Source organism: Puma concolor, chromosome A3, assembly GCF_028749965.1.
Source record: "Puma concolor isolate L17-30 chromosome A3, mPumCon1.1.hap2, whole genome shotgun sequence".
In the NCBI taxonomy this organism is placed as follows: domain Eukaryota; kingdom Metazoa; phylum Chordata; class Mammalia; order Carnivora; family Felidae; genus Puma; species Puma concolor.
Genome location: NC_141669.1, coordinates 81,644,764 through 81,664,750, shown reverse-complemented (window position 1 = coordinate 81,664,750; position 19,987 = coordinate 81,644,764). Strand labels below are relative to the sequence as shown.

At 37.7% G+C, this 19,987-nt stretch overlaps 1 protein-coding gene across 2 annotated transcripts in view; it reads left to right on the top strand.

The window, feature by feature from the left end:
- The window catches only part of LONRF2 (LON peptidase N-terminal domain and ring finger 2), a 46,353-nt gene that overhangs the window by 10,826 nt on the left and 15,540 nt on the right, over positions 1–19,987 (top strand). Inside the window, exons 3-4 of one of the 2 annotated variants that reach the window (XM_086701331.1) lie at positions 17,289–17,411; positions 19,533–19,691. In XM_086701331.1, the coding sequence (XP_086557457.1) occupies positions 17,289–17,411; positions 19,533–19,691 (282 nt within the window). The remainder of the gene's footprint in view (positions 1–17,288; positions 17,412–19,532; positions 19,692–19,987) is intronic. The other variant, XM_086701332.1, reaches the window with a different exon arrangement.

Below are 19,987 nucleotides of genomic sequence, written 5' to 3'. Positions count from 1 at the left end.
CTTTTGGGATTTTGGTCCTGTCTTTAGAATTTGTTGCAAATATGTGGGCCTCAATTCTTGATAAATGCTTAGTAAAGAACAGCTTTAGCAGAAATGTACCCTGATAAATAACTTTAAGATGTGAAGGATAGAAATTTGTTTCCAAGCTAACATCATAACTAAAAGATTAGGGCAGAAGCAACATTGTTAAGCATGTTGAAAGCACTGAGGGAAGGATGAGGTTGTCCAACTATGGCTGAGCTGAGATGGAAGCACTTGTAGAATCAACTGAGTTTTCTGTTGGGGGCTACCAGAGCAATGTGTTTTATCCAGGCAAAACTATCCTTTCAAGCTACCAGCCATGGCTGATACTGATTCACAACTTTTGGTACAAATGGAGGTAAGTTAGTGCTAACAAAATATTTGACCACATTCAGAAATATAAATAGACATGTGATGAGTTTGACCTTATCTAAATGGGTAAGCATACCTGTGCTTTTTAATGTTCATAGAATCCTATGCTGGTAAAACATGTCTCAGTAGATTTCAAATCATTGAAATCTTGAAGAATATACTGACAATAGAATGAAAAGAGTAATCAATGATAGTAAAATATCCAGCAAATCCTTAAATATCTATTTTTTAATTAGGTCACCTTTAAACAATCCATAGAACAAAGAAGAAATCACAAGGAAACCAGGAAATATTTTGAAATCATTGATAATAAAAGCACATTATATCTAATTTGTCATATGCAGCTAAAGCCACTTTTTGAGGGAAATTTGTAACATGAATAAATTATTAAAGAAGTAAGCTCTCAAATGAGTGATCTAAGTTTCCACCTTAAAAAAACTAAGAAAAGAGCAAATTAAAACAAAGGTAAGCAGAAAGAACAAAAAAAATACATAGAAGAGGTTGGAGTCGATAAATGGAAGACAAAAAACAATAAAGAAAAGTCAGTGAGGGGCGCCTGGGTGGCGCAGTCGGTTAAGCGTCCGACTTCAGCCAGGTCACGATCTCGCGGTCCGTGAGTTCGAGCCCCGCGTCGGGCTCTGGGCTGATGGCTCAGAGCCTGGAGCCTGTTTCCGATTCTGTGTCTCCCTCTCTCTGCCCCTCCCCCGTTCATGCTCTGTCTCTCTCTGTCCCAAAAATAAATAAACGTTGAAAAAAAAAAAAAAAAGTCAGTGAAACAAAAACCTGTCGTTTTTGAAAAGATCAATGAAATTGATATATCTCACCAGACTAATCAGGAAGAAAGAGAGAATGCACAGATTACTAATATCATGAATGAAAGTGGAGATATCACTATAGATCCCACAGACATTAAAAGGATAAAAAAGGAACAGTTTCATGAACAACTTTGTGTTAATACATTTAACAACATAGAAGAAGTTAACAAACTCCTTGAAAGACACAAACTGCCATTATCCATTCAAGAAGTAGATAACCTCAATAGCCCTATCTCTGTTTAGAGAAATTAAAGTTGTAGTTAATTACCTCCCCCTGCCCCATACCAAATATCAGGACTAGATAGAATTACTGTTGAATTCTATCATACATTTAAGAAAGAAATAATACCAGCCCTTCAAAAATTCTTCTGCAAAACAGAAAACGAGGGAGCAGTTATTTTATGAGAACAGCATTTTTGTAATAAAACCAAGCAAAAATGTTAAAAAACAAACTTCAAACCACTATCTCATTTGAAAATCAATTTGTATTGGCAGACTGAAAAAAAGCAATAAATGAAGCTGAAGCACTTGATAAAATTGAACATCCTTCATGTTAAAACTTTGAATGAAATAGGAAGAGCAAGGGATTTCCTCAATCTGGTAACGAGCATCTATGAAAAACCTTACAGCAAACGTCATACTTAATGGTAGGAAATGGAATGCCTTTCTACTGAGACCAAGAACAATAAATACATTTGCTTTTACCACTTACCAATATGGTACTTGAGTTCCTAACCAGGAAGGTAAAGCAAAAAAAAAAAAAAAAAAAAAAAGGAAGAAATAAAAGGCATACATAATGGAGAGAAAAATGTTATACTGTCTATTCACAGTTGACATAATTGTGAGGAAATCTCAAGAAATTTATAAAAAGCTTGCATTGTACAAGGTGAATATGCAAAAATGAAACCAATCATATTTCTACACACCAACAAGAAATAATTGTAAAAATGAAATTTTAAAAATAATATTGTTAAAATAGCTTAAAGAAACATGACATGTTTAGTGATAAAGTTAACGAAGTACCTAAAAGATCTATACACTGAAAACTATAAACCATTGCTGAGAGAAATTAAGTAGCACTTAAATAAGTATAAATACATACTAGGTTCATGGATCAGAAGACTCAATTTTAGTAAGATGACAAATTCCCCAAATAAATAGAGCTAATTTGCCAAATTCTGCAAAGAAGCCTATCAGAATTTTAATCGGGACTGTGTTGTTTTTATTTGGGGAATTTGTCCTCAATGTATATATGTATATATCTAATTATTCATTAGTACAAATTATATACATATGTATGTATGTGTGTATGTATGTATATGTCTGTGTGTATTTATGGAAATACAAGGGAAAGAATAGCCAAACAATTTTAAAATATAAGAATGGAGTTCCAGGAAATATACTACTTGATTCTAAGACTTCCTATAAAGCTAAAGTAATGAGAATTGTGTGATATTTGCTTAAGGAAAGACATAAGATCACTAAAAGAGAAGGCAGTCCAGAAATAGACCTACACATAAATGGCGAATTAGTTTTTTTACAATAGTGTAAAGATTTAGGGAAAAGATCATCTTTTCATAATTTGTAGTAAGGGGCAATTGCATATCTATTTGCAAAAGAAAAAATGAACCTCACCCCTCTCTTTACATCATATATAAAAATTAATTCAAAATGGAGTATAGCCTTAAATATATAGGCTATAACTATAGAATATCTGAAACAAAATGTAAAAATCTTTGTCACTTTTTGTTAAGCAAAGACTTCTTAGTCAAGACAAATTGTAAAAGAAAAAGTTAGTAAATTGGTCTTCATCAAAATTGAAAACTTCTGTTCTTCAAAAGATGCTGCTATAAAAATGAAAAGGCAGAATGGGAGAACATATTTGCAAGGTATATATCTGTATATAGCATATATAAAGAATACTTACCAACTCAATAATAATTTCAATAACTCAGTTAAGTAACAGGCAAGGATTTTAGCAGATACTTCACCAAAGAAGACCTAGGAATATCAAGTAAACACATGAAAAGATGTTCCACAGCATTAGTCATTAGGGAAATACAAATTAAAACCTCAAGGAGATACCACTCAGTACTCACTAAAATGGCTTAAATTTAAAATACTGACCATACTAAGTGTGGAGAAGGATGTCCAGCAAGTAAAACTCTCACACAGTGTGTGAATGCAAAATGGTACAGTCACAACAGAAGACAGTTTGGAAGTTTCTTTAATGTTAAGCATATACTTCCTATGTGATCCAACAGTCACTCTTAGATATTTCCCAAGAAAAGTAAAAGATATTAATACAGTATTCATAACAGCTTAATTCGTAATAGTCAAAGACTGAGTATAACCCATATGCTTGTCCATCAGCATGTAAATAGAGGCTATCACAAGATGGCAGACCAGGTGGTCCCAACACTTACCTCCCCCATGAAAACAACCAAAGCCATAAACAACTACAAAACAGTGAAAACTGTGGGAAAGCTCTGGACTACAGCAAAGCAGCAGCAGAAAACCTATAGAGCTCCAAAACTAAGGATGGTCACATAGAAAAGTGTAGGAAGTATTTTACTTGTATCACTACATCCCCCAGTTCAGACCAGCTCAGCACCAAGAAGGATCCCCTCAGAGGGATTTCACCGCATAGGGTAAAGAGAACAAGAGAATTCCAGCAGTTCTTGTTTTCACCAGGAACTTCTGCAGCCTTTACTACTGAGGACCCCAGAACTCTTAACCAATGCCGAACCCAGCTGATGGAGCTGTCCAGAATCCCGTCTCAGGGTCTCCTTCCCAGGGCTGGAGCCATTGCTATGGTGACATTTGCCCACTGGAGCCTGAGTTATTGCTGTGCCCAGTTCTGCAGGACTGGGATGCCACAGGGCCTCACCATCTACGGGGACCAGAGCTACCTCTGTGTTGTACCCCACCCCCCTCAGTCCTAAGCCCTGTCATTGGCCCACCATTACCAAAGCTGAGCTTCTGCTGCTCTATGCCCTGCATCCTGGGTCCTAAGTGACAGCTTTTACCTGCTTTCACTGGGTCATGTTGCCTTTGCTCTGTATCCCACCCCTTTGGTCCTGAGTTGGGGGCTGTGTAGCTGCTACTGTGCCATCACTAGGGCCACACAGCTGCTTCTGTGTGCCCTACCCCTCAGTCCTGAATAGGGATACCTCTGTGCCCTGTCATCCCTGGGCTGTGCTGCTGCTGCATCTTGCTTTCCCTTTATCCCCTTAAACTAATGTCATTGTATGAGTTTCCCAGATCCTGTTTCCATGGGTGATCTGCACACACTCTTCTTTTTTTTAATGTTTATTTAAATTTGAGAGAGAGAGAGAATGAGAGAAAGTGAGGGAGGGGCAGAGAGAGAGGGAGACCCACAGAATCTGAAGCAGTCTCCAGGCTCCGAGCTGTCAGCAAAGAGCCCAATATAGGGCTGAAACTCATGAGCGGTGAGATCATGACCTGAGCTGAAGTCAGACATTTAACTAACTGAGCCACCCAGGAACCCATGCACACACTCTTACATCTCAGATATTATCATCACAGCAAATAAGTCTGTGTCCCAGGCCATGGGCTCGGGTAGTTCTGCATGTCACTAAGCCCATGACTCCAGCTCCTTTGCTGTTCTGAATGCCAGCACATCAGAACTGTCACCAAGAGGGATCCACTTGGCAGGGCGGATGAAGCCTACTTAAAAAATAAATAAAGGGATCCTCTTGGCTAGAAGTTAACACCCACAAAGTAGAACATGAGGATCCCAGCAGCCTTTACCATCGAGGACACCAACAGCCCCAGCCACCACTGCCATCACAGACCCCCACAGAATGCCCACAGTCTTGGCCGCTGAGGATTCCCATTGCCTTTGCCAGCATTGGACTCAGTAGACAGATCTGCATGGAGACTATGCCACTGCACCTCAGTCAGCCAGTGCCCTTGCAGCCAGCTTTAGATGAAAATATTTCCCCATCAAATACGCATCATCCAGACAGAAAATCAGCAAGGAAATAATGGACTTGGACTATACTTTAGACCAATGACTCTGGCAAACATATACAGAATATTCCACCCAAGAGCAAAAAAAATATGTATTGTTTTGAAGACCACAGAGAACATTCTCCAGGATGGATCATATGTTAGGTCACAAAACAAGTCTTAACAAATTTAAGAAGATTAAAATCTTATCAAATATCCTTTCCAAACACAATGGTTACTAGAAAAAGTAACAGGAGGAAAGCTAAAAAAATTCACAAATACGTGGAAATGAAACAACGACTTCCAAACAACCAATGAGTCAAAGAAGAAATCAAAAGAGAAATTAAAAAAAAAAATCTCGAGACAAATGGAAATGGAAACACATATAACAAAATTTATGGGGGTGCAACAGAAGCAATTCTAATAGGGAGGTTTATAGGACACCTACATTAATTAAAAAAAAAAAAAGATCTCAAACAACTTAATCTTATTTCTCAAGTAACTATAAAAAGAACAAACTAAGCCCAAATTTAGCAGAAGGAATAAAGATTAGAGCAGAAATGAAATAGAGACTAGAAAGACAAAAAGATCAATGAAACTAAGAATTGGTTTCTTGAAAAGAAAAAATTGATAAACCTTTAGCTAGACTAAGAAAAAAAAGATGACTGAAAGAAATGAAATTATAAACGGAGGAAGCATTATAACTGATGCCACAGAAATACAAAGGATCGTAAAAGACTATGAATAATTATGTGCCAACAAGTTATATAACTTGGAAGAAATGGATAAATTTCTGGAAACATACAACTTATCAAGACTTAATCATGAATATCATGGTTTGTGAGATGAGCCCCGCATGAGGCTCTGCATTGACAGTGTAGAACCTGCTTGAGATTCTTGCTCTTTGCCCCACCCCTGCTCTCTCTTTCAGAATAAATAAACATTTTTTTAAAAAAAGAAATAAAACAAATAAGCAAAGAAAAAAAAGAGATAAAGTAAAAAATGGACTCTTGGGGGTGGCTCAGTCGGTTGAGTGCCTGACTCTTGATTTTGGCTCAGGTTGTGATACCAGTGTTGTGGGATCGAGCCCCACAACAGGCTCCAAGCTGAGCATGGAGCCTGCTTGAGATTCTCTCTCTCTCTCTCTCTCTCTCTCTCTCTGTCTCTCTGTCTCTCTCTCTCTACCTCTGTCTCTGATCCTCTCCCCTGCTAGCACTCTCTCTCTAAATAAATAAATAAAACAAATTTTAAAAATTGAAAAAAAAGTCTCTTAACTATAGAGAACAAACTGATGGTTAGTGGAAGGGAGATGGGGATGATGGATGGAAGTGATGGAGATTAAGGAATACGTTTGTTGTGATGAGTACCGGCTGATGAACTGCAGAATCACTGTATTGTATACCTGAAACTAAGCTTACACTGTATGTTAACTAACTGAAGTTTAAATAAAACCTTTTTTAAAAAAAGAAAAAAAAGACTTCATCATGAAGTAATAAAAAATCTGAACATACCAGTAATCAGCAAGGAGAACGAATCAGTAATCAAAATCTCCCAAAAAAAGCAAAGCCCAGGACAAATGGTTTCATAGATAAATTCTACCAAACATTTAAATAAGAATTAATACCAATCCTCAAAATTTTTAGAAAGAATTGAAAAAGAAGGAATACTTCCAAACTCATTTTATGGGGCCAACATTACCTTTATAGTGAATCCAGATAAGGACACTACAAGAAAATTATAGGCCAATATCCCTGATGAACATAGATGCAATAAATCCTCAACAAAATACTAGCAAAATCAAAATCAGGAACATGTTAAAAGAATATACCATGACCAAGTGGGATATATTGCTGGGATGCAAGTATGATTCCACTTCTGCACATCAATCAGTGTGATATACCACATTAACAGAATGAAAGATAAAAATCACATGATCATCTCAATGGATGCAGAAAAAATATTTGACAGAATTCAATATCCTGTCATGATAAAAATTCAACAAATTAGGTGTAAAAGGGATGTTTCTCAACATAGTATAGGTTATATGGGCAATCCCACAGCTAACATCATACTCAAGATTGAAAAGTTAAGTCTCTCCTCTAAGATCAGGAACAAGACAAAGATGCCCATTTTTACCACTTCTATTCAACATAATATTGGAAGTCCTCACCACAGCAATTTGGCAAGAAAAAGGTGGGAAAAAAAGGCATCCAATCAGAAAGGAAGAATTACCTGCTTGCAGATGACATGATTTTTTATATAGATAACCCTGAATATTCCACCAAAAAACTGTTGGAACTAACCAGGGAATTCTCTAAAGTTGCAGAACACAAATTAGCATTTCTATACAATAACAAGAAACTATTTGAAGAGAAATTAAGAAAGATATCCCATTGACAGTAGCATCTGGAATAAAAAAAAATAGTTAGGAATGAATTTAACCATGAAAGTGAAAGACCCTGAAAGCCATAAGATCTTAATGAAAGAAATTGAAGATTCAAATAAATGGAAAGATATTCTGTGTTCTTAGATTGGGAGAGTTGATATTGTCAAAATGTCCATACTACCCAAAGCAATCTACAGATTCAGTGCAATTCCTATCAAAATTCCAATGGGATTTTTGACAGAAATGGAAAAAACTATCCTAAAATTCATAGTGAAGCACAAAAGATCCCTAGTAGCCAAAACAATCTTGAGAAAGAACAAAGTGGGAAGCATCACACTTCCTGATTTCAAACTATATTACAAAGTTATAGCAAGCAAAACAGTGCAGTACTGGCATAAAAATAGCCACATAAACCAATGAAACAAAATTTAAAGCCCAGAAATATACCCATGCATATGTAGTCAACTAATCTTCTACCAGGGTGCCAAGAACACACAATGAGGAAAGGGTTTCTTCAATAAATGGTGTTAGGAAAAGCAGATCTCCATATGCAAACAAATGAAACGGGACTTCTATCTTACACCACTCACAAAAATGTACTTGAAATGGTTTAAAGACTTAAATGTAAAACCTGAAACTATGAAACTCCTAGCAAAACATAAGGAGAAAGTTCTTTGAGAGTGGTCTTGGCAATAATTTTTTTGGATATGATACCAAAAGTAGAGGTACCAAAAACTAAAATGAACAAGTTGGGAGTGTATCAAACTAGAAGTTTCTACACAGCAAAGGAAACAATAAATTGAAAAGTCAAACAGTGGAGTGGGAGACAATATTTGCAGACCATATATCTGATAATGGGCTAATATCCAAAATAGATGAAGAACTCCTACAACTCAATAGCAAAAATTGAATAGTGAGACTAAAAAATGGACAAAGGACCTGAATAGACATTTTTCCAAAGAAGATATACAAATAGTCAATAGGTACATGAAAAGGTGCTCAACATCACTCATCAAGGACATGCAAATCAAAACCACAATGAAATATCACCTTACACCTTGTTAGGATGGCAAGTATCAAAAAGACTAGAGATAACTAGCAAAGATGTGGAGAAAAGGAAACGCTTGTACACTGTTAGTGGTAATGTAAATTGGTACAGCCATTATAGAAAACTGTATGCAGGTTCCCCATATAAAAAATGGAACTGCTGTGTGATTCAGCTGTCCTACTTCTGGGTATATAAAGGAAATGAAGTCAGTATCTTGAACAGATACCTACACTCTCATGTTCACTGCAGCATTATTCACAGTAGCCAAGATACGGAAACAACCTAAGTGTGGGTGAGTAACGAAGGTGAGAGACACACCTGTGTGTGTGTGCACGCACACACACACAGGAATATTCAGCCTTAAAACAGAAGGAAATTGTGTTATTTGTAACAATGTGGATGACTTGGAGGGCACTGCGCTAAGTGAAGTAAACCAGATAGAGAAGACAGATACTGTGTGCTACCAGTATATGTGGAACCTAAAAAAAATAAAATCTGATTTCATAGAATAGAGTGGTGATTCGCTGTTGTTTAACATAGTGTTGGAAGTTCTAGCATCAGCAATCAGACAACAAAAGGAAATCAAAGGCATCAAAATTGGCAAAGATGAAGTCAAGCTTTCACTTTTTGCAGATGACATGATACTATACATGGAAAATCCGATAGACTCCACCAAAAGTCTGCTAGAACTGATACATGAATTCAGCAAAGTCACAGGATACAAAATCAATGTACAGAAATCAGTTGCATTCTTATACACTAACAATGAATCAACAGAAAGACAAATAAAGAAACTGATCCCATTCACAATTGCACCAAGAAGCATAAAATACCTAGGAATAAATCTAACCAAAGATGTAAAAGATCTGTAGGCTGAAAACTATAGAAAGCTTAGGAAGGAAATTGAAGAAGATATAAAGAAATGGAAAAACATTCCATGCTCATGGATTGGAAGAATAAATATTGTCAAAATGTCAATACTACCCAAAGCTATCTACACATTCAATGCAATCCCAATCAAAATTGCACCAGCATTCTTCTCGAAGCTAGAACAAGCAATCCTAAAATTCATATGGAACCACAAAAGGCCCCGAATAGCCAAAGTAATTTTGAAGAAGACGACCAAAGCAGGAGGCATCACAATCCCAGACTTTAGCCTCTACTACAAAGCTGTCATCATCAAGACAGCATGGTATTGGCACAAAAACAGACACATAGACCAATGGAATAGAATAGAAACCCCAGAACTAGACCCACAAACGTATGGCCAACTCATCTTTGACAAAGCAGGAAAGAACATCCAATGGAAAAAAGACAGTCTCTTTAACAAATGGTGCTGGGAGAACTGGACAGCAACATGCAGAACGTTGAAACTAGACCACTTTCTCACACCATTCACAAAAACAAACTCAAAATGGATAAAGGACCTGAATGTGAGACAGGAAACCATCAAAACCCTAGAGGAGAAAGCAGGAAAAGACCTCTCTGACCTCAGCCGTAGCAATCTCTTACTTGACACATCCCCAAAGGCAAGGAAATTAAAAGCAAAAATGAACTACTGGGATCTTATGAAGATAAAAAGCTTCTGCACAGCAAAGGAAACAACCAACAAAACTAAAAGGCAACCAACGGAATGGGAAAAGATATTTGCAAATGACATATCGGACAAAGGGCTGGTATCCAGAATCTATAAAGAGCTCACCAAACTCCACACCCGAAAAGCAAATAACCCAGTGAAGAAATGGGCAGAAAACATGAATAGACACTTCTCTAAAGAAGACATCCGGATGGCCAACAGGCACATGAAAAGATGCTCAACGTCGCTCCTCATCAGGGAAATACAAATCAAAACCACACTCAGATATCACCTCACACCAGTCAGAGTGGCCAAAATGAACAAATCAGGAGACTATAGATGCTGGAGAGGATGTGGAGAAACGGGATCCCTCTTGCACTGTTGGTGGGAATGCAAATTGGTGCAGCCACTCTGGAAAACAGTGTGGAGGTTCCTCACAAAATTAAAAATAGACCTACCCTATGACCCAGCAATAGCACTGCTAGGAATTTACCCAAGGGATACAGGAGTACTGATGCATAGGGGCACCTGTACCCCAATGTTTATAGCAGCACTCTCAACAATAGCCAAATCATGGAAAGAGCCTAAATGTCCATCAACTGATGAATGGATAAAGAAATTGTGGTTTATATACACAATGGAGTACTATGTGGCAATGAGAAAGAATGAAATATGGCCTTTTGTAGCAACGTGGATGGAACTGGAGAGTGTGATGCTAAGTGAAATAAGCCATACAGAGAAGGACAGATACCATATGGTTTCACTCTTACGTGGATCCTGAGAAACTTAACAGAAACCCATGGGGGAGGGGAAGGAAAAAAAAAAAAGAGGTTAGAGTGGGAGAGAGCCAAAGCATAAGAGACTCTTAAAAACTGAGAACAAACTAAGGGTTGATGGGGGGTGGGAGGGAGGGGAGGGTGGGTGATGGGTATTGAGGAGGGCACCTTTTGGGATGAGCACTGGGTGTTGTATGGAAACCAATTTGACAATAAATTTCATATATTGAAAAAAAAAAAAGAATAGAGTGGTGATTGCCAGTGCCTGGAGGGAGGGGAAAATGGGGAGATGTAAGTCAAAGGTACAACTATAAGAAGAGCAGGTTCTGAGGATCTAATATACAGCATGGTGACTATAGTTAGTAATACAGGATTACATACTTGAAATTTGTTAAAAGTAGATGTTAAGTGTCCTTGCTGCAAAAAAAAAGAAAGAAGAAAAGGAAGAGAGAATGAAAAGAGTTAACTATGTGAGGTGGTAGATGTGTTAATTACCTTGATTGTGGGAATCATTTCACAGTGTATGTGTGTATCAAATCATCCTGTTGGGTGCTACATTTTATATGTTATATTTGTTAATTGTTCTTCAATAAATTTGGATTGAAAAAACTGGATTCAGCTATCATCTGGAGGAGTTCAAATTCTTAGTTTTGGGCTATGTGACAGTATTTTTTTGTGTTTGTTTGCTTTAACTCCCACAACCTGTCATTCCTGAGACTTTTCAAGGAGATAAACGAGATGAGTTGTACTGTGCATATGACCTATCATAACTGTCCATTTGAGTAAGGTTACTTGTCAGCAAATTTCTGGTAACTTAAAATTTTCTGGTTTATTGTGCGTGATTCACTTATCTGAATGAAGTACTATGAAATTAATAAAATTTCTTTTTAAAAATTAAAAAATTCAAATAAGCAGATTGTAGTATAATCATTCAGTGGAACCCTACATGGTGATAGGGAATAATGAAGTATCTGTCTATTCAACAATGCGGGTGAACCTCAGAAGCATCACGTTAAGTGAAGGAAGGAACACAAAAACATGTGTGATTACATTTATATGAAATTGTCAAAAAGGCAAAACTGTAGTGACAGATCAGTTGTTCCTGAACTTGGAGAGAGGAGAGGGTAGACTTCAAAGGGCATGAGGGAACTTTCTGGGGTGATGTAAATGTGCTACATCATGATTGTGGTTGTAGTTACACAGTGTATACATTTGTCAAATGTCATACATTGCACATTTAAAATTGGTAACCCCCTAGCCAGACTTCTCAAAATGCAAAAAGATAGGAACCAAATAGATAGATAAAATCACCAATTAAAGAGGACAGATCACAACCAACACCATAGAAATAAAACAATTATAAGAGAATACTATGAAAAATTATATGCCAACAGACTGGGCAATCTGGAAGAAGGCAATCTGGAAGAAATGAACAAATTCCTAGAATATCACAAACTACCAAAACTGGAACAGGAAGAAATAGAAAATTTGAATAGACCCATAACAAGCAAAGAAATTGAATCAGTAATCAAAAATCTCCCAACAAATGCAAACTGGTGCAGCCACTCTGGAAAACAGTGGGGAGGTTCCTCAAAAAATTAAAACTAGAACTACCCTATGACCCAGAAATAGCACTACTAGGAATTTATCCAAAGGATACAGGAGTGCTGATTTATAGGGGCACATGTACCCCAATGTTTATAGCAGCACTTTCAACAATAGCCAAATTATGGAAAGAGCCCAAATGTCCATCAACTGATGAATGGATGAAGAAGATGTGGTTTATATATATAATGGAATACTACTTGGCAATGAGAAAGAATGAAATCCTGCCATTTGCAACAACTTGGATGGAACCGGAGGATATTATGCTAAGTGAAATAAATCAGAGAAAGATATCATATGTTTTCACTCATATGTGGAACTTGAGAAACTTAACAGAAGACCATGGGAGAAAGGAAGGGAAAAAATAGTTTCAAACAGAGAGGGAGGCAAACCATCAGAGACTCTTAAATACAGAGAAAAACCTGAGGGTTGATGGGGTGGGGGGTGTGGGGGAAAGGGGAAAATTGGTGATGGGCATTGAGGAGGGCACTTGTTGGGATGAGCACTGGGTGTTGCATATAAGTGATAAATCACGGGAATCTACCCCCAAAACCAAGAGCACACTGTATACGCTGTATATTAGCCAACTTGACAATAAATTACATTTTTTAAAAATCTCCCAACAAACAAGAGTCCTGGATCAGATGGCTTCCCAGGGGAGTTCTACCAGACATTTAAAGAAGAGTTAATACTTATTCTTCTCAAACTGTTCCAAAAAAAAAAAAAAATAGAAATGGAAGGAAAGCTTCCAAACTCATTCTACGAAGCCAGCATTACCTTGATTCCAATACCTGGCAAAGGAGAATTACAGGCCAATATCTGTCCCTGATGGACCTGGATGCAAAAATTCTCAACAAGATACTAGCAAATTGAATTCAGCAGTACATTAAAAGAGTTATTCACTATGATCAAGTGGGATTTATTCCTGGGCTTCAGGGATGGCTTAATATTCATAAATCAATCAACGTGATACATCACATTAATAAAAGAAAGGATATGGGGCACCTAGGTGGCTCAGTAGGTTGAGCATTGGACTTTGGCTCAGGTCATGATCTCATGGTTTGTGAGTTTGAGTCCCACATCGGGCTGTCTGCTGAACCTGCTTTAGATCCTCTGTCCTCCTCTCTCTCTGCCCCTCCCCTTCTCATGCTCTCTCTCTGAAAAATAAATGAAAACATTAAAAAAATAAAAGAATAAGAGCCGTATGATCCGGTCAATAGATGCAGAAAGACCATTTGACAAAATACAGCACCTATTATTGGTAAAAAGTCTTAACAAAATAGGAATAGATGGAACATACCTCAACATCATAAAGGCCATATAGGAAAGGCCCGTAGCTAATATCATGCTCAGTGGGGAAAAACTCCTTTCCCTTATGGTCAGGAACAAGACAAGGATGCCCACTTTCAGCATTACCATTTAACATAGTCCTGGAAGTCCTAGCCTCAGCAATCAGACAACAAAAAGAAAGGGTATACAAATCAAGGAAGAAGGCAAACTTTCACTGTTTGCAGATGACACTGTCCCCATGTAGAAAATCTGAAAGACTCCACCAAAAAATTGTTAGAACTGATACATGAATTCAGCAAAATTTTAGAATATAAAAATGTGCAGGAATCTGTTGCATTTCTATACACAAATAACAAAACAGAAAAATCAAGGAATTATTCCTATTTACAATTGCACCCAAACCAATAAGATACCTAAGAATAAACCTAATTAAGAGACAAAAGATCTGTACTCCAAAAACTACAGAAGACTTATTAAAGAAATTGAAGAGGACACAAAGAAATGGAAAAGCATTCCATGCTCACGTATTGGAAGAACAAACATTGTTCTCGTCGCTTGCTACCCAAAGCAACCTATGCATTTAATGCAATCAAAATACCATCAGCATTCTTTGCAGAACTAGAACAAACAATACATTTCTATGTAAAATTTGTATGGAACCAGAAAAGACCCTGAATAGCTAAAGCAATCCTGGAAAAGAAAAAACTGGAGGCATCACAATTCTAGATTTTAAGCTATATGATAAAGCTGTAGTCATCGAGACCATATGGTATTGGCACAAAAACAGATCAATAGAACAGAATAGAAAACCCAAAAATGGACCCACAGCTATATGGTCAAGTAATCGTTGACAAAGCAGGAAAGAATATCTAATGGAAAAAAGACAGTCTCTTCAACAAATGGTGCTGGGAAAACTGGACAGCAACATGCAGAAGAATGAAACTGGACCACTTTCTTACACCATACACAAAAATGAATTCAAAATGGATGAAAGACCTAAATGTGAGATAGGAAACCATCAAAATCCTAGAGAACATAGGCAGCAACCTCTTTGACCTTGGCTGGAGCAACTTACTGGACACATCGCCAAAGGCAAAGGAAACAAAAACAAACATGAACTATTGGGACCTCATTAAGATAAAAAAAAAAAAACTTCTGCACAATGAAGGAAACAATAAACAAAACTAAAAGGAAGCCTACAGATTGGGAAAAGATATTTGCAAATGACACATCTGGTAATGGGTTGGTATCCAAAATCAAACTCAACACTCCAAATAACCCAGTTAAGAAATGGGCAGAAGACATGAATAGGAACTTTCCCAAAGAAGGCATCCAGATGGCTAACATACACATGAAAAGATGCTCAACATCATGAGGCAAATACAAATCAAAACCACAATTAGGTATCACCTCACACTGGTCAAAATGGCTAAAATTAACAACACAAGAAACAACAGGTGTTGGTGAGGATGCAGAGAAAGGGGAACCCTCTTGTACTGCTGGTAGGAATGCACATTGGTGCAGCCACTCTGGAGAACAGTATGGGGGTTCCTCAAAAAACTAAAAATAGACCTACCCTGCGATCCAGCAATTGCACTATTAGGTATTTACCCAAAGGATACAAAAATACAGATTCAGAGGAATATATGCACCCCAGTGTTTATAGCAGCATTATCAACAATAGCCAAACTATGAAGAGAGCCCAAAGGTCCATCAACTGATGAATGGATAAAGAAGATGTGGTATACATCATAAACACACACACACACACAATGGAATTGTATCCATACATACAGTTGTATACATACAATGGGATATTACTCAGCCATCAAAAAGATTGAAATCTTGCCATTTGCAACAACATGCATGGAGCTAGAATGTATTTTGCTAAGTGAAATAAATCAATCAGATAATGACAAATACCATATGATTGCACTCACATGTGGAATTAAAAAACCAAACAGAACATGCGGTAAGGTAGAGGAAGAGAAGAGAGGGGAACAAACCACAAGAGACTCTGAGAGAACAAACCGACGGTTTATGGAGGTAGGTGGGTGGGAGATAAGCTAGATGGGTGATGGGTATTAATGAGGGCACTTATGAGCATTGAGCGTTGTATGTAAGTGATGAACGATTAAATTTACTCCTGAAGCCAATATTGCACTGTATATTAACTAAAATTTAAATTTTAAAAGTATTCATAAAAATTTGTGGATTTTATTATATATAAATTATATGTCCCTAAAACTGTGGTGGCAAGAATGTATAAGCAAGTATAAGTCTATAGCTGAAGAGAATGAGGAACATTCATGAGATTAGAAAGCTCAGAAAATGTTTGGAATGCAGGTTAATGGATGAAAGAGCAGAGGATGTTATAATTCAATGGGAGCCGAGTTCACATCATAATATAAACTCCAGGAAGGATTTGATTTCAGCGCTTAGGAAAGGAATAAGAGAGAAGGTTTGCTTGATGGTGCCAGTTCACTCTGCCATGCAGATCAGTTGTGGAGAAAGAAAAGTCCTGGTGCCTCACCCCGACGTCCTGCAAAGAATTGCACAAACTGCCTGGGGAAAATTGTGGCTGCCAATGCATGTGACAGGTCCTTCCCCCACCCCCCACCCCCCAAGTAAGCCCCTCTAAATCCTGGTACATGGGGCTCCCAGCATAAGGCCTGGCTTCCCTGTCACACACCCGAAAATAAAATCTCTCAAATAGATCTCTTTTATGTAGACAAAGGACCCAAAAAAGCTTCCATTCAGCAGTGAAGACTATGGAGGACGAGGGTCTGACTCAACATAAGAGAAAAACAGTTGGAAACAGTACATCTTTCTTAAATATGAACAAAGAACCAGAGAGTAACAAGAAAAAATAAATAAGAAAAAGACTAAAGATAATATATGAACTGATAAATTACAGTATTTACAATGATTTGAGAAAATACTGCAATTACCAAAAAAAAAAAATGCTGGTGGAAAATTCTGATCCATATTACACTTTGTTTATTTCTGTTGTAGTATTTTGTAGGCTATGCTTTGTGTTATAGATATTTCTGCTCATGTCTGTCTTACCTCACAAGTCTATATGCTCCATGAAGACAGGAACATGGTTGTGATCTGTGATTGCTGAGAGTATTTAAAGTTGGTAGATAGCCAGTTCTCTCTTAGCATGTACCTTGGAACTGCCTTGGGCTCAAATTCCTAGTCTGGTGACCCCTGTTGGCTGATTGTGGATTGTGTTTATGAGACATTTGGGTTTGCTTGGTTTCCAAGGCAGAAGAGCTAGAGCCAACCTTGATGGGTTTTTGTTTATTCTAGCTAATTTGAAAATTAAATAGTTCTAATGGTTTTTTTCAGGTCTCCTTGTATACAAGAATATAATCACACCATTTTTTAAAATGTATATCTTGTTTTTTGATGAATCCAGGGGCATCATGTGAAAGCTCAGGCTCTTTCTGGATTGGGAAGAAGTAAAGAAGTGTTGAAGGAGTTTCTCTACTGCCTTGCTTTAAATCCTGAGTGTAACTCTGCAAAGAAAGAAGCACAGAAGGTGTGATTTTCTTTAAATGACTTTCTTCTTTAAGTCTCATTTATATAGCCCTTGTGTCCATGCTAGTGACTTCTGTCACATAAACAAGAAATATAATTCTGAATATTCATAACAATATGATTAAAAACACATAGGAATAATGATGAGTTTCATGCACTTGATAACTTTCATCCAGGGATAAAGCACAGTGAGATGGCTTTCGTATAGCTCTGTTCTGCTGAAATAATGGCACGTGCTAGTGAGGGAGGATCCATGTGTGAAACTGGAGAGGCAAAGTGAGTTTTCTTAGAGTGGTAATTTCAAGCATTATCGTTTGTATAGGAGCCCTATAAAAGACATTGTGATAATACGCAAAATATACCAGTCTAGCTGCATAGGTTGACTTGAAAGTTTTAGCAAAGCTTCACCAGAACAAGGCAGAAATATCTTCTCTCTTATTCAGGTCTTTAACCCAGTCTTCTTAGAAGTCACTGAGTCACACTTACTGTAAAAGAGCCTGTACAATAGTTACAGTCTTAGCAGGTGCAGTGACCAGCAGTTCTGGTTTTTATGTCAGTGTTTCCCTATTTTAACACTATCGCTGACTTCTACCACACATTTACCTTGTAATTTCCACTTTCCAGTCTAGTTTTATTTTTGGCAGCAAGGAATAATGAATCTATTCTTCCTTCTCCATTTTAAAGCACCTTAGATATTTGAGATGGATTGTTATCTTTGTCTCAAGTCTTTCTTTGGCCTGAACATCCTTATAAGGTAGTAAGGTTTCCTTCTTTGGATACATTTAGTGTACCCCAGCATCCAAATCTGACAACTATAGGGGGCACCTTTCACCTTCCCTTGTGTTCATTTCATGAGGCGTGTTTATTTTTAGCCTAATACCATCACACCATTGGCTCATAGTTAGACAAAACACCTACATCTTTTTTGTTTGTTTTCAGTGAGAACCTTGTAGCAATATTTTTTTTATCCTTTTATTATGCAGTCTATCCGTCTTCGCTAATGCTGTCAAGTCATCACTTACTGGTTTTGGCCGTTGTTTCAACTTGTCAAAATAACATTGAATCTTAACATTGGCTTTTCTAACTATCCCTGCCTGCTTTGTTCCACCTGCACATTTCACAAGAATGTTAAAATGCGTCTCAACTGCTTTTTACAACAGCATCATAGGAAATTCAGCTTGAGCTCAAAATTAAGCAGATGTATAAAGGTCCCAGGACCAGAATCTAGATCTTGTGGTGCTTCTTGTCAGTCTGGTGCTATTTCAGATACGATGTTTTTCCCTGTAGCATTCTGTGAGTGGTAGATGTCTTCTGTCTCACACAGTCCCAAAACAGTGCCTGGTGGTGCCCGTGAAACATGGTATCCTCCCAGGCAGCCTTCTGCTGCTCTAGTGGAGCCCCTCAGAGCCAGTGCTGAGGACATTGATGTCCATGCTGAGTGCTGTTTCTTCTTGATACAGCAGTTATGGGTGTGGTGCACTGACCTGTGACATGAAGAACCATGGAGGACTCTTTATTAGGCTTCAGTCACTGCTTTGTACTTCTCTTAAGCCCTTGGATTTCAGCTGAGTCCATGAGGATTGGCAGGACCATCGAGTGATCGGCAGTTACTTCCCCCTACCGCCAAAGTGGTCTGTGGCTCTTGAACTAGAGTTACGGCCCTTCACCTTGTCTTCCTTTTATAGTTCTTTACTAGGTGGCTCTTCCAGTTCTCTTGTAAGTTGAGCAGTCCTCTAGAAATGTCTCAGTCCTGTGGGTGATCACGACTTGGATTTAATTTAGGATCCCTGCAACCTCTAGACCCCACTTTTCTCTCTTAACCCTGAGACTTTAGGGGCGATTTTCTGTAGCAGATGTGTAAGGGCCAGACAGAAATAGTGATGCTCATATTTTGTAGTTGGTTAGACTAAAGTGGAAAGGTACTGCTAGCCAGAATGCTTAAAGCATCGATTATGGTTTCAGAAACTTGAGTTTTAAAACATTGGCAATTGGAATATGGTAACTATTCTTTTCAATGTCTTGGATCAGTTTGCCCCGTAGTTTCCTTTGGATCTTTAAGGCATACTGTGTATTTTTCAAAAGTGTTTTAAAATATATTTTTTTCTTCTTGGAAATTTTACAGGTAATGTGTGAGGTGTTGTTCCCAGCTTCAGAAAATGTGCATCAAAATTTAACACCTTCCATCCAAAGCAGAATATTGAACAGCAGGTTGAAGGCTCAGTGTGCCAGTGATATAAACACCCAGCCTCTGGAAGAAGGTGACAATGCAGGGAGTTCTAAGGTACAAAGTGCATGTGTTTGTCAATTTTATCTTGATTAAACTTTATGTAATTCCTTAGTTTTCAACGTTTACAAGTTATTCAAACTGTGGTGTTATATTAGTTGGAAGTACTTCTCAAGACAGGTTCTAGCTCCTCAACCTGAGAGTTGAACCTTTTAAAGGAAATTGATGGAAGTAACGAAAACAATGCAAAGAAACATGTAGAAAGAAAGATTTAGGACAGCACACATTGGGAACCCCAAGCATCAGGAGACCTGAACTTATTTTGGCTTGGAGAAAAGAAAGCAGAGGGATGA